At 38.8% G+C, this 13,500-nt stretch overlaps 2 protein-coding genes across 2 annotated transcripts; both read left to right on the top strand.

Moving 5' to 3' along the window:
- The first annotated feature begins 471 nt into the window (after window positions 1-471).
- Window positions 472-2,494, top strand: LOC148098889 (uncharacterized). Its single transcript, XM_087851529.1, has one exon. The coding sequence runs from the start codon at window positions 645-647 to the stop codon at window positions 1,956-1,958; it is 1,314 nt and encodes a 437-aa protein (XP_087707655.1). The 5' UTR covers window positions 472-644; the 3' UTR covers window positions 1,959-2,494.
- Window positions 2,495-5,782: 3,288 nt separating this feature from the next.
- On the top strand, window positions 5,783-7,765 carry LOC148098888 (uncharacterized). Its single transcript, XM_087851528.1, has one exon. The coding sequence runs from the start codon at window positions 5,965-5,967 to the stop codon at window positions 7,276-7,278; it is 1,314 nt and encodes a 437-aa protein (XP_087707654.1). The 5' UTR covers window positions 5,783-5,964; the 3' UTR covers window positions 7,279-7,765.
- Window positions 7,766-13,500: the final 5,735 nt, after the last annotated feature.

Here is a 13,500-nt window from a genome sequence, read left to right as displayed (position 1 = left end):
CAGGTTAGATTTTTTTTTGTGCGCAACACAGATTTTTTGTGCGCAGAGATCGTGCCAGCAGTGCGCAATTGCGCACACGCGCAGCTTAGAGGGAACATTGCTCACCAGTGTTAGCTTTATTTTGACACCAAGACTGTTTACACAGAGTTTGTAATTGCAGAGAAATACATTTATTTTGGTCATTTCATGTTCGAGCAGGAAGGTCACCCTTCTTGTTATATCCTTTAGATGAATACAGAGTTTTTTTAATTAAATACATATTCTTTAAATAATGTTCCCTTTTATAAAAAGTAGGATAATTAAAAAAAAAAACAAAAACATTTATTATAGCTCTGTCACGTGTTATATAACATTAGGGGTGTTCGTGGCAATTAACTTTTTAATCGACTAAGCGGGTCAAGTAAGAAACACTTAAATATTAAGTTAAATTTGAAAAAGGTTTAAAAAAAAATATCCCCATTCCAAAATGTCATGTGACAATCTGATTGGCTTAGGAGTGATGATGTCACAAGGATCTTTGATCCTTTGAAGTTTTTCCTTAAATAGGGGTGAGAAACAGCAATTTTTAGTTCGTTTGTTTGCAGCCTTCAAACGTTCACTACAGAAACAGAAACCTCTCAGAGTCATCGGATACAACCGCCAACATGTATCCAAGATTACGGCAACCAAGACAAAGAGATTACGCCGCCTCTCCTTCCTGCCGTGGCCGGCCAATTTCTCCAAATGGCCTCTTATCCATCCAAAGGGCATTACAGGAGAGTAGGAATGAAAACAACCATCTCAAGAACAAAATGCAACAAATTGAAGAAGAAAAACATCACCTGGAGAAGAAGTGCTTACAAATGGAAGCACAAAACAAACACCTGGAAGAAACACTACAGCGCCAGCCCGACATCAACATTATTAATGAGGGCTGGGGGATCAAGTTTGCTCAAGCCAGAGAGCAGATTGTATTCCTCATCAAAGAAAACAAGAAAAAGAGCGCTGAAGTTAAAGAAATGTCCGAGCAGCTTCAAGGCAGGAAAGCGACGATTGATAAGATAGAGTGGGATCTCCAATACATGGACCAAAAGAATCAGCTGCTCCAAAGAAAGCTTGATGAAGCTGAAGAAAAAAATAAAGAAGTCCTCCAACAGAAGGAACAACAGGACACAAAGCAAAAAGACCTGCAGCGCGAACTCCAAGGCATGCAGGAAAAGTACATAATGGTGAAGGTAAGGTTGGATCAAACACTGCGCCAAAATAAAGACCTCCTTCAAGAGAAAGAACAACAGCAAGAAAGACTGACAGAAGAAAAGTGCATTATCAAGGACTTTGAGAGTAAAAATCAAAAAATGCAAGAAGTCTGTAATGAACTGAAGGTCAAAACAAGTGAGCTGGAGGGAGAAAAGGAAACACTGGAAAAACGATGCTCACAGATGCAGAAAAGGATCGATCACATGACAAAAAACAACTCAGAGCTCATTAAGGGGATATTGTTGGAATTCAACAACTTGAAGCGGAAACACACAGAAATGCAGGCCCAAAAGCAAAAGCAAGACAAAACGCATGAAGACCTGCAGTGTACGCTCCGCGACATCCAGAAAAGAAATGAGCAGCTAGAAGGCATGCACAAAGAAGATCAAGTGAGAAATGCAGACCTGCAGAAGGCAAAGCTAACACAGGAGGCAACATCCAAAGACCTCAAAGAAAAGCTGGAAGAAACACAAGCAACATTAGAACAGGTGGAACAAACATGCAAGAAACTTGAGAAGCAAAACACAGAAACCATCGATGACTTGAGAACCCTCATCCTGGAGAAAAAGGCGCTCGTGGAAAAGTCCATGAAAAAGAAGAAAAAATTCTTCAGCTTGTTCCGGAAGAGGGACAATACTGCTTCTTCAACTGATGTAGCCTCGTCTTGCTCCACCTCTGTTCACCCCCCCAACCAGTCCCGGCAGTTGACTGCCCCCTCCTGAGCCTGGTTCTGCCGGAGGTTTCTGCCCGTTTAAAGGCAGTTTTTCCTCCCCACTGTCGCCTAGTGCTTGCTCAGAGGGGATTGTTGGGGTTTTCTCTCCTCTACCTTGTTTCCTTATTTACTTGTTAACTTTTTCGCTCTTACTTCATTTGACCTTGTTTGTTTATTTACTTGTTAACTTTTTGCTCTTACTTCATTTAACCTTGTTTCTTTATTTACTTGTTAACTTTTTCACTCTTACTTCATTTGACCTTGTTTCTTTATTTACTTGTTAACTTTTTTGCTCTTACTTCATTTAACCTTGTTTCTTTATTTACTTGTTAACTTTTTCGCTCTTACTTCATTTAACCTTGTTTCTTTATTTACTTGTTAACTTTTTCGCTCTTACTTCGTTTAACCTTGTTTCCTTATTTACTTGTTAACTTTTTTGCTCTTACTTCATTTAACCTTGTTTCTTTATTTACTTGTTAACTTTTTTGCTCTTACTTCATTTAACCTTGTTTCCTTATTTACTCGCTTGTTTAACTTAAAAAATAAACCAGTTGAATTTATCCTTTGAGTATTGTTCATCTAATCTTTACAGAGGTTTTCCAAAACACTTTCAAACATTCAGATCTGTCTTTCATTTTCTCCTTGAAACCTCATGAACGGTGAACTAAAAACTCTGGAACATGGTTTGAAACACTGAAATTGTTTCAGCTGAAACTGGCAAAGTCATACGTGCGTGTGTGTGTGTATGTGTCACTAGTCAGGTCATCATGTTTAGGCTCATTCACTCCAGAATTATTTAGGCCAAATCTTTCAAACGGTGTCATTGCACACACTCTTCAATCACACAAATGCAGGATTAATTATTTGCAGTATCTTATCTGATTTATTATGAGAATGTCATGCCTGATCATTTGCACCCACACCATCAAAAATGGGGGCAAAAGGGAGGAGATTGCGTTTAATCGATTATAACACGAGGTCAGAAATATAAGTGCCGACATGAGTAGTGTCCACAGAAACTTCTGAATCTCAGCTAAAAGCTCATGTAAACCATGTCTACAAACACCAAACAAAGCAAAGACACCAGACAGTTAAAAGAGCAGTTACGTCACCATGAATCTGTGGACAGGTAATATCCATATCTTGATTTATGATTTTCTGGAGTTAAATGGGAACCAAAGCATATTTTCAAAGGTTTTATATGCTATAAAATACTTTTAAAAATTAGGTGAGGGAAATAAAAAAATCTATTTTTCTATGTTTGAGTCACAGTAACTTTGACATAGTAACATCTGCAGTAATATTTACAGCTCTGATGACATCTCACCAGCAATGTTCCCTCTAATTTGTCATGTGTCTGAGCGAACACACAAACTCCCTGAGCGGACACTTGGACCACTGTGAGCAACAGCAGACGTGTGCACTGTGGTCACGCCAGCATCAAATCCATCCAAGTTACATGGTTTATTAAAATAATCAAATTACAGCATTTACATTTATGTTAGACTACTTTTAATTAACTGCTTTAGCCCACTTACAATGAAAATTAAAAAAAATCTTGTTCATGACCTGTGTAGTATGTTAACACTATTGGAAGTAAAAATAACTTGAACTCCAATTTTGAAAACACAACTTTCTTTCTTTTTCTTTTTTTATAAAGCTCTGACTTGTATTATGAGTCTGTGGTCTGGGAGAGAGTCCTGTAACTCTGTCTGCAAAATACAGTAAATAATGACCAATGCTGGGCAATTAATTCTAAAGTTTCTTCTTCAAAAAAGTTACTGAGTTTTGCAAACAAAGTTTTTTGCAGCTGTTTACCTAAAAATGCAGCCAAGGTGTTTTTTTTAAAAAAAAAAATAAACATTTCAAACTATTTACAGAACAATCAGCTGTTCTGCATCAAATCTGATGCCACACAAATTATTTGTGCCACTCCAAAAAATAATTTCTGTCCACTATGAGATAAAGAAGAACAACAGCCTGATACCTGAAGGCCTGACAACAGGAGATGTATCACTGCTATAACACCTGTAACATTCAGCAGTCGCCTCATTGCTCTGACACACACAACATAACTATTGACTACACTACACACTAACTACACAAGATTTGCACTAAACGTCGCAAATCTCTCACATCTCAAAACACCGCCGTCACTCCTAAAACTTCCCCCTTCCTAAACAACTAAATGCCATGTTGCCATATCATATTTTGATTGGTCAACATGGTACATTTTTTGACCAATAGGAAAGGGTGGGGTTTTTGGTTTTCTTTTTGCTCACAGGTGTTATGGCCCTGTCCATAATCTGTTTTGGTGGCTGTTTTTGTCTGTGTCTTTAAGTCTTTGCAGGCACCGGATTGGATGAGCTGACGGCTGCCGATTGGTCCGCTGATCATGTGGTCGCATTCAAAATCCCTCACCAGCAGTTGTCCCGGGGCAGCCACTGACAGCAGCAGCAGACCTGACCCTGGCCTCCAAAATCTGTGATATTTGTGCCTGTGATTTTTGCGACTTTTCTCAGTTCTGTATATAGTGTGTACATTAGTTTTCATTGTAAATAGCACATTGTAAATAGCACTGGAACAGAAGGGGTGAGCTGCCTTATTGTTTTCCCTTGCACTGTTTTCTCCTGTTTATTTCAGTTAGGGAGTTAGGTGTAGCGCTTGTCTTTTGTTTGATGTTTGATTCACATAGGGTTTAGATAGCACCTCCTCCTGACTTAGCTTGTTTTGTTTGTTATTTTGGCCTTTGTTCACCCCGGAGCGTCATCTTGCAGTGTAGAGAATAAACCACCATTCACTAAGAAATTGGTTTTCCCTCTGTGTATGGTTTTGGGGACCAGGGTGGGGCATTCTTTTCAAACATATGTTGCGTTCCTGTACCCCTAGACTGGGGCGTAACACAGGTGGAGAGTGCTTTCCTTATAAAACGACGTTTTTACAGTTTCTTCCCGCAATAAATATAAAAACCAAACATTGCATATTCTTTTTATCATAACTCTGGTTTTACGTGGCCTATCAACACAATTTAAAAACTGGTATAAAGTCCACACTTTTTCCGTTAATTCTTCTGTCTGTCCTGCTCACATCTCCAATGGTTGTACACGTTGTCATTAACGTGGCTTCACTCCACATCAGCCGCTTTGCTCGCTAAAACACCGGTGTCGGCACATAAGGACGCTTTCATAGCCTGTCAACCACGTTGATTAGCTGTGTATATACGAATGTGAATCGCATTCTTGGCTGGACTATGGGATAAGGTGGCATCGTTCTGATCCCATACAGGAGCAGCCAGTCACTTACTGACTAACACTGCAAAAACAGAATTGTTAATGTATTTACTTTAATTTCAATTCAGGTTAGATTTTTTTTGTGCGCAACACAGATTTTTTGTGCGCAGAGATCGTGCCAGCAGTGCGCAATTGCGCACACGCGCAGCTTAGAGGGAACATTGCTCACCAGTGTTAGCTTTATTTTGACACCAAGACTGTTTACACAGAGTTTGTAATTGCAGAGAAATACATTTATTTTGGTCATTTCATGTTCGAGCAGGAAGGTCACCCTTCTTGTTATACCCTTTAGATGAATACAGAGGTTTTTTTTAATTAAATACATATACTTTAAATAATGTTCCCTTTTATAAAAAGTAGGATAATTAAAAAAAAAACAAAAACATTTATTATAGCTCTGTCACGTAGAAAAAAACGGTCTTTTTTCTGTAACATTAGGGGTGTTCGTGGCAATTAACTTTTTAATCGACTAAGCGGGTCAAGTAAGAAACACTTAAATATTAAGTTAAATTTGAAAAAGGTTTAAAAAAAAATATCCCCATTCCAAAATGTCATGTGACAATCTGATTGGCTTAGGAGTGATGATGTCACAAGGATCTTTGATCCTTTGAAGTTTTTCCTTAAATAGGGGTGAGAAACAGCAATTTTTAGTTCGTTTGTTTGCAGCCTTCAAACGTTCACTACAGAAACAGAAACCTCTCAGAGTCATCGGATACAACCGCCAACATGTATCCAAGATTACGGCAACCAAGACAAAGAGATTACGCCGCCTCTCCTTCCTGCCGTGGCCGGCCAATTTCTCCAAATGGCCTCTTATCCATCCAAAGGGCATTACAGGAGAGTAGGAATGAAAACAACCATCTCAAGAACAAAATGCAACAAATTGAAGAAGAAAAACATCACCTGGAGAAGAAGTGCTTACAAATGGAAGCACAAAACAAACACCTGGAAGAAACACTACAGCGCCAGCCCGACATCAACATTATTAATGAGGGCTGGGGGATCAAGTTTGCTCAAGCCAGAGAGCAGATTGTATTCCTCATCAAAGAAAACAAGAAAAAGAGCGCTGAAGTTAAAGAAATGTCCGAGCAGCTTCAAGGCAGGAAAGCGACGATTGATAAGATAGAGTGGGATCTCCAATACATGGACCAAAAGAATCAGCTGCTCCAAAGAAAGCTTGATGAAGCTGAAGAAAAAAATAAAGAAGTCCTCCAACAGAAGGAACAACAGGACACAAAGCAAAAAGACCTGCAGCGCGAACTCCAAGGCATGCAGGAAAAGTACATAATGGTGAAGGTAAGGTTGGATCAAACACTGCGCCAAAATAAAGACCTCCTTCAAGAGAAAGAACAACAGCAAGAAAGACTGACAGAAGAAAAGTGCATTATCAAGGACTTTGAGAGTAAAAATCAAAAAATGCAAGAAGTCTGTAATGAACTGAAGGTCAAAACAAGTGAGCTGGAGGGAGAAAAGGAAACACTGGAAAAACGATGCTCACAGATGCAGAAAAGGATCGATCACATGACAAAAAACAACTCAGAGCTCATTAAGGGGATATTGTTGGAATTCAACAACTTGAAGCGGAAACACACAGAAATGCAGGCCCAAAAGCAAAAGCAAGACAAAACGCATGAAGACCTGCAGTGTACGCTCCGCGACATCCAGAAAAGAAATGAGCAGCTAGAAGGCATGCACAAAGAAGATCAAGTGAGAAATGCAGACCTGCAGAAGGCAAAGCTAACACAGGAGGCAACATCCAAAGACCTCAAAGAAAAGCTGGAAGAAACACAAGCAACATTAGAACAGGTGGAACAAACATGCAAGAAACTTGAGAAGCAAAACACAGAAACCATCGATGACTTGAGAACCCTCATCCTGGAGAAAAAGGCGCTCGTGGAAAAGTCCATGAAAAAGAAGAAAAAATTCTTCAGCTTGTTCCGGAAGAGGGACAATACTGCTTCTTCAACTGATGTAGCCTCGTCTTGCTCCACCTCTGTTCACCCCCCCAACCAGTCCCGGCAGTTGACTGCCCCCTCCTGAGCCTGGTTCTGCCGGAGGTTTCTGCCCGTTTAAAGGCAGTTTTTCCTCCCCACTGTCGCCTAGTGCTTGCTCAGAGGGGATTGTTGGGGTTTTCTCTCCTCTACCTTGTTTCCTTATTTACTTGTTAACTTTTCGCTCTTACTTCATTTAACCTTGTTTCCTTATTTACTTGTTAACTTTTTCGCTCTTACTTCATTTAACCTTGTTTTTTTATTTACTTGTTAACTTTTTCGCTCTTACTTCATTTAACCTTGTTTCTTTATTTACTTGTTAACTTTTTCGATCTTACTTCATTTAACCTTGTTTCTTTATTTACTTGTTAACTTTTTCGCTCTTACTTCATTTAACCTTGTTTCCTTATTTACTTGTTAACTTTTTCGCTCTTACTTCATTTAACCTTGTTTCCTTATTTACTTGTTAATTTTTTCGCTCTTACTTCATTTAACCTTGTTTCCTTATTTACTCGCTTGTTTAACTTAAAAAATAAACCAGTTGAATTTATCCTTTGAGTATTGTTCATCTAATCTTTACAGAGGTTTTCCAAAACACTTTCAAACATTCAGATCTGTCTTTCATTTTCTCCTTGAAACCTCATGAACGGTGAACTAAAAACTCTGGAACATGGTTTGAAACACTGAAATTGTTTCAGCTGAAACTGGCAAAGTCATACGTGCGTGTGTGTGTGTATGTGTCACTAGTCAGGTCATCATGTTTAGGCTCATTCACTCCAGAATTATTTAGGCCAAATCTTTTAAACAGTGTCATTGCACACACTCTTCAATCACACAAATGCAGGATTAATTATTTGCAGTATCTTATCTGATTTATTATGAGAATGTCATGCCTGATCATTTTGCCCCCATTTTTACCACCAAAAATGGGAGCAAAAGAGAGGAGATCACATTTAATCAGTCTAAATTAAGAGGTCAGAAATATAAGTGCCGACATGAGTAGTGTCCACAGAAACCTCTGAATCTCAGCTAAAAGCTCATGTAAACCATGTCTACAAACACCAAACAAAGCAAAGACACCAGACAGTTAAAAGAGCAGTTACGTCACCATGAATCTGTGGACAGGTAATATCCATATCTTGATTTATGATTTTCTGGAGTTAAAAGGGAACCAAAGCATATTTTCAAAGGTGTTATATGCTATAAAATACTTTTAAAAATTAGGTGAGGGAAATAAAAAAATCTATTTTTCTATGTTTGAGTCACAGTAACTTTTAAATTGTTTGTTGTAATAACATCATGTACAGTAAGACAGCCATGGAGAACAGCACTGACCGGGAGAGGCTTTGAACAGATGACATACAGTTCAATTCAACATATAAGACTTTAAGAATGAACAAGCATCTAAGTCAACTATTTATTTAGTCTATCATCTGTGATATTATTATGTAAAATTATAATGTATTGTTCACCTCCCTTAAATACACAGACAGCCTTAATGTATGAAATATTCATTCATTAAAACACTAAAGTTTGTCTGTTGTGTCAGTGGCTGATAGTGCCCCACAGGCGTCAATGTGAGCTTGAAGCCATTTATAATTCTTAAGTTTAATGGGTGGGTGCAAAAAGTGGCTATTCTCTGTGCCCATATGGATCAGTCCCTCTTATTACCATTATTTCCTTAAGCCTCAAGTTGGCTAGTTAAGTATCAGACTAACGTTTAAAGCTTTTACTTGAGTGAAGTAACTCACATTACTGCTACTGCTAAGTAATGTTAGCTAAGTCTACAGCATATTCCATAAATCACCATGCCATAACTAACTACTATACTATCACACTCAGTGCATTTCTCCAGCACGTTTGATAGCTAGCAAAATAATAATAATAGTTTTAAAAATTAGCATGTGTTATGTACACATACTCGAAAATTATTTACTAGGACTCAACTGTCATGTGACTCAGAGTGCAAATTCCACCAGTGTCGTTTTCCATCAAACACTCATTAAAACAGCAACGTCAAGTTAGTGCACTCATCCCCGATGTCCGGGGGGAGGGGCGGGGTCACACATTGAAACAGACTGACATGCAGAGGTGCAAGGCAGACCAGATGGAGAAATTTTGCTTTCACACTTCGTGACTCATTTTATTTTTCTATCTGATAAGAAAACTATTCGGTCAGACAGTTATTTGTGGTGAATGAAATATGGTTTCAACCACGTTTAAGCACCACATCTAAAATCCAAGCACTTTTCAAACCTTGAAAAGACAATATTTAAATTCAAGCCTTTTTAAATGATTTCAAGCACCCATACAAACCCTGCATATGAAAAAGCCAGATATCCAGAAAGATGGCCAAATGAAACCAATTATCTAATTTCACAAGAAAACTACATCAGTATAGTTGTCAAGTAGTCACAATATGAAAAGTCCTCACCTTAGCCCCCTTTTTACAGAGCAGCATGACTTGTCCCAAGTGTCCTGCAGCAGCTGAGAAGCAGAGGGGGCTCATGCTGTTTTCCGAAACAACATCCACGCTGGCGCCAAAATCGAGCAGCAGTGAGACAATTTCCTGGTGACCGAGGTGACACTGGACGCAAAGCACTGGTGCGTTGTTCAGGACTTCTGTGCGGAATTCACATTTGCCCCTCCCAGCATCAGGAGACGGCTTACCTGATCTTACAAGCAAAAAAAAAAATGCAGAAAGCATTCATGTTTGAATGTTTATTTCAAGGTCTTTGCAAAGAAGTGAATTTTTTATCGCATGTACTTAAAGGTGAAAGAAATCTGAATTAAAAATAAATGTTATTCCCTTAAGAAGAGATGACTGTTTAACTATTTTACTCTTTATTGGCTAAATTATACACTTAAAAATGTGAATTACCACCCATGTTTGACCCATCTCCATTTAAAAGATGTTCTATTTTTAGGTACAAAAAAATGTCTATCCAAGCTCACAAACAATTTGATAATATTAAACACCTTCTGTGCCTGGCAGGAATCCCACTCACTTTTGAAAATAAATATCTCTTTTCTTAGAAGGACACCCTTATGGGGCAACCCTGATCTCTCTCATCATATTGCTGACCCAATATTGGGGGGATGGAAGGACAGAAATATTCGAACTGTTGCCGACTTATACAATAATGATACATTTATTGACTTTCAACAACTAAAGGAAAGATTCAAACTCCCAGGACAAAGTTTCTTCAAATTCCTACAAATAAGAGATTGGGTCAAAGAGAAATCCAAAGGGTTATTCCCCGAGATACCTAAAGAAACTCCTCTTGAAACGCATCTTTGCACCAAACCATGGAAGTCAATAAAAGGAAGAGCATCTTCTATATATACTATTATCAATGAAAAGTTACCTGACCATAACAAAGCGTCTATAAAAAGAAAATGGGAGACAGACCTGGGCTATGTCTATGAAGAGGTAGAATGGCACCATTTATTGGAACAGGCACAGACCATATTAATTTCTACAAATCACAGGCAAATGCAATTTAATATATTTCATAGGATATATTACACCCCTTATAGGTTACATAAAATTGATAATAATTATTCCCCCAAATGTTTGAGATGTAAGGTGACAGATGGTGATCTCCTGCACATGCTGTGGAATTGCCCAGTGATAGAAGAGTTCTGGAGATGGGCCATTGAAATAATCTCAAGAGTAATGGGGATCCAAATTGAACTGGACCCAAAACTATGGATTCTAGGTGACACAGGTTCTATTAATGTGAATTATCATAAGAAATATTTTATTTTACTTGCGAGTACTGCAGTGAAAAAATGTATTCTGCTACATTGGAAATCTGAAAATTCTCCAACACTGAGACACTGGATTAATGAGCTAGCGTCCTACTGCACACCTGAGAAGATATCGCATAGTGTAAAAGGGAAATATGGAACCTTTGAAAAAATTTGGGGCCCCTTCCTGTCAGTACTACCATCTTTGGACCTAACAGATCATAGAGATGACGCAAATCCCCCTGGGTCTGCCTTGAGTTGATCCCCGGTTAGGCCCTCCTGACTCGATTTCCTGAATGCTGCAGTTTTATCGTGTGGGATGTTGATTCCTGTGCATGAGAGTTTCTATAGATAGGTGTAAATATGGGCTGTCTGGATACATGAATGTGATGAGGTTGAGAGCCATACAGGGGTAAAGGGGTGGGGGGATGGTGGGAGGGGTTCACATGATGTGTTTTCTGTTTTGCTCACTTTTTTGTTTTTTTGAGTTCTTTGTTTTTGTTTGTTTGTGTGTTTGTTTTAAATTTCTGTAATTATCAATATTGTTATTATTATTATTATTATTATTATTATTATTATGCCTGTATTTTCTGTGTTTGGTTTTCAAATGTTTGAGGTTATCCTTGAAAGGCATAGATACAAGAGTGTACACTTGGGAGTGCTTCTGTGGTCACAATGGCCTGCCATGCTGTGGTTAATTGATGGTACTTGCTCTGTCCCATAGTTGTGAGTTTTATGTTTGTTTGTTTGTTTGTTTTGTGTGTCTGTTTGTTTTTGTTCATTTTCCAATTTAAAAATGAAAATAAAGCTTAGAAAAAAAAAAATATTAATTTTATAGCATTTTGTAAATTTTCGGGGTGGCTGTTGGTGGGCATTTTTGGCCATGAACAAGCTGAAAGGGTAGTGATTTTAAACAAACCCAGAGAGTTAAAATATGTTTAGGGACTGAAGTCACAAAATGAAGTGTTTCAGGTGTAATTTTGTCTCACTCTTCTTGCAAACAAGTCTTAAGGTGGGCAACAGCACAGGGTCTTTGTTGTCGCATTTTACGCTTCAAAATGCGTCACACATTCTCTATTGGAGACCGGTCAGGATTGCAGCCAGTCAAGCACCCGTACCCTCGTCCTCCACAGCCAGGACTTTGTAATGTGTGCAGAATGTGGTTTTGCATTGTCTTGTTGAAATATGCATGGGCGTCTCTGGAAAACACGTCTTCTTGAAGGCAGCATATTGTGCTCCAAAATCTCGATGTACTTTTCAGCATTAATGGTGCCATCACAGAAGTGCAAGTTACTTTTGCCAAGGGCATTGACACAACCCCATAGCATGACAGACCCTGACTTTTGGGACCACACAGCATACATTTCTCCCCAAGAATACTTATTCATCTGACCATAGTACGTTTCCACTGTGCGATGGTCCATCCCAGATGCCTTCCAGAACCTAGACAGCGCTTCTGGGCACTGTTAACATAGGGCTTCCTTCTGGCACAGCACAGTTTTAACTGAATTTGTGGATGCAACTACGTATTGTGGTACTTGACAAAGGTTTGCCAAGGTAGTCCTGAGCTCATGTGGTAATATCACTTATAGATGAATGACGATTTTTGATGCAGTGGTTGTTCAGCTTAGGCTTGCACCCTTGTCCTTTACGCACTGAAATTCCTCCTGGTTCCTTGAATCTTATAATTATTTTATGCACTGTTGAAGGTGAAATATTCAAACCTCTTCCTATCTGTCTTTGAGGAACATTGTTTTTACACATTTCAATTATTTTCTAACGTATTTGTTGGCAAACTGGCGATCCTCAGCCGATCTTTGCTCTTAAAATACTTGACATTTTTTGGATGCTGCTTTTGTACCAAATTACAATTACAATCACCTGTTAACATCACCTGTTTCAAATCATATCATTATTTAACCAATTTACCTGATTACTAGCTCTAAATTGCTACTTTCCCAACCTTTTTTGGAGTATGCTGCAGGTCTGAATGACAGGAAAGGATGGATATTCACAAATGAAATGTAGTTGACCAGACAAAACATGAATTATTTTGTGTTCATATTGTTTGCAATGAAATACAAGTCAAAGTAAATTTAAAAATCACTCATCTCTTTTTTATTTGCGTTTTGTGACCACGGGTCACAAGACACAATGTGTCAGAATCTGAGCGGTTACCACCTAACATGAACAGTTTCCTCTGTTTTGTTTTTGTCACTGGTGGATGAATCTGTGGCACGTTGTTTGAGCACTGCACCAAAAAAACCCCAAGCCTCCTGCCCTGTAGTCAGCCCTTAGTTTAACCAGTGAAAGTCAATCTAGAGCAGTGGTTACCTGCAGGCAGGGGCGATTCTAGGATCAGAGCTTTCAGGAGAGCTGCCCAGCCAGGCAAGATAAACTTTACTCATCACGATGAGACTTCTTCCCCGTCTCTGTCAGTCCCTGCATCCTTAAATGTCTCCAGTTGTCCCGGGTTCTCTCTGACCGTCTCCTTGGTGCATTTAAACCCCTGTTCCTC

This window comes from Neolamprologus brichardi, chromosome 14 (assembly GCF_056152115.1).
Source record: "Neolamprologus brichardi isolate AB-2024 chromosome 14, ASM5615211v1, whole genome shotgun sequence".
Taxonomy (NCBI): domain Eukaryota; kingdom Metazoa; phylum Chordata; class Actinopteri; order Cichliformes; family Cichlidae; genus Neolamprologus; species Neolamprologus brichardi.
The sequence above is the reverse complement of the archived record's forward strand: the minus strand, read 5'-3'. Positions and strand labels throughout refer to the sequence as shown.

Bases quoted from the DNA above. Each gene is read 5' to 3' on its own strand.
- LOC148098889 (XM_087851529.1), top strand. From the start codon at position 645: ATGTATCCAAGATTACGGCAACCAAGACAAAGAGATTACGCCGCCTCT.
- LOC148098888 (XM_087851528.1), top strand. From the start codon at position 5,965: ATGTATCCAAGATTACGGCAACCAAGACAAAGAGATTACGCCGCCTCT.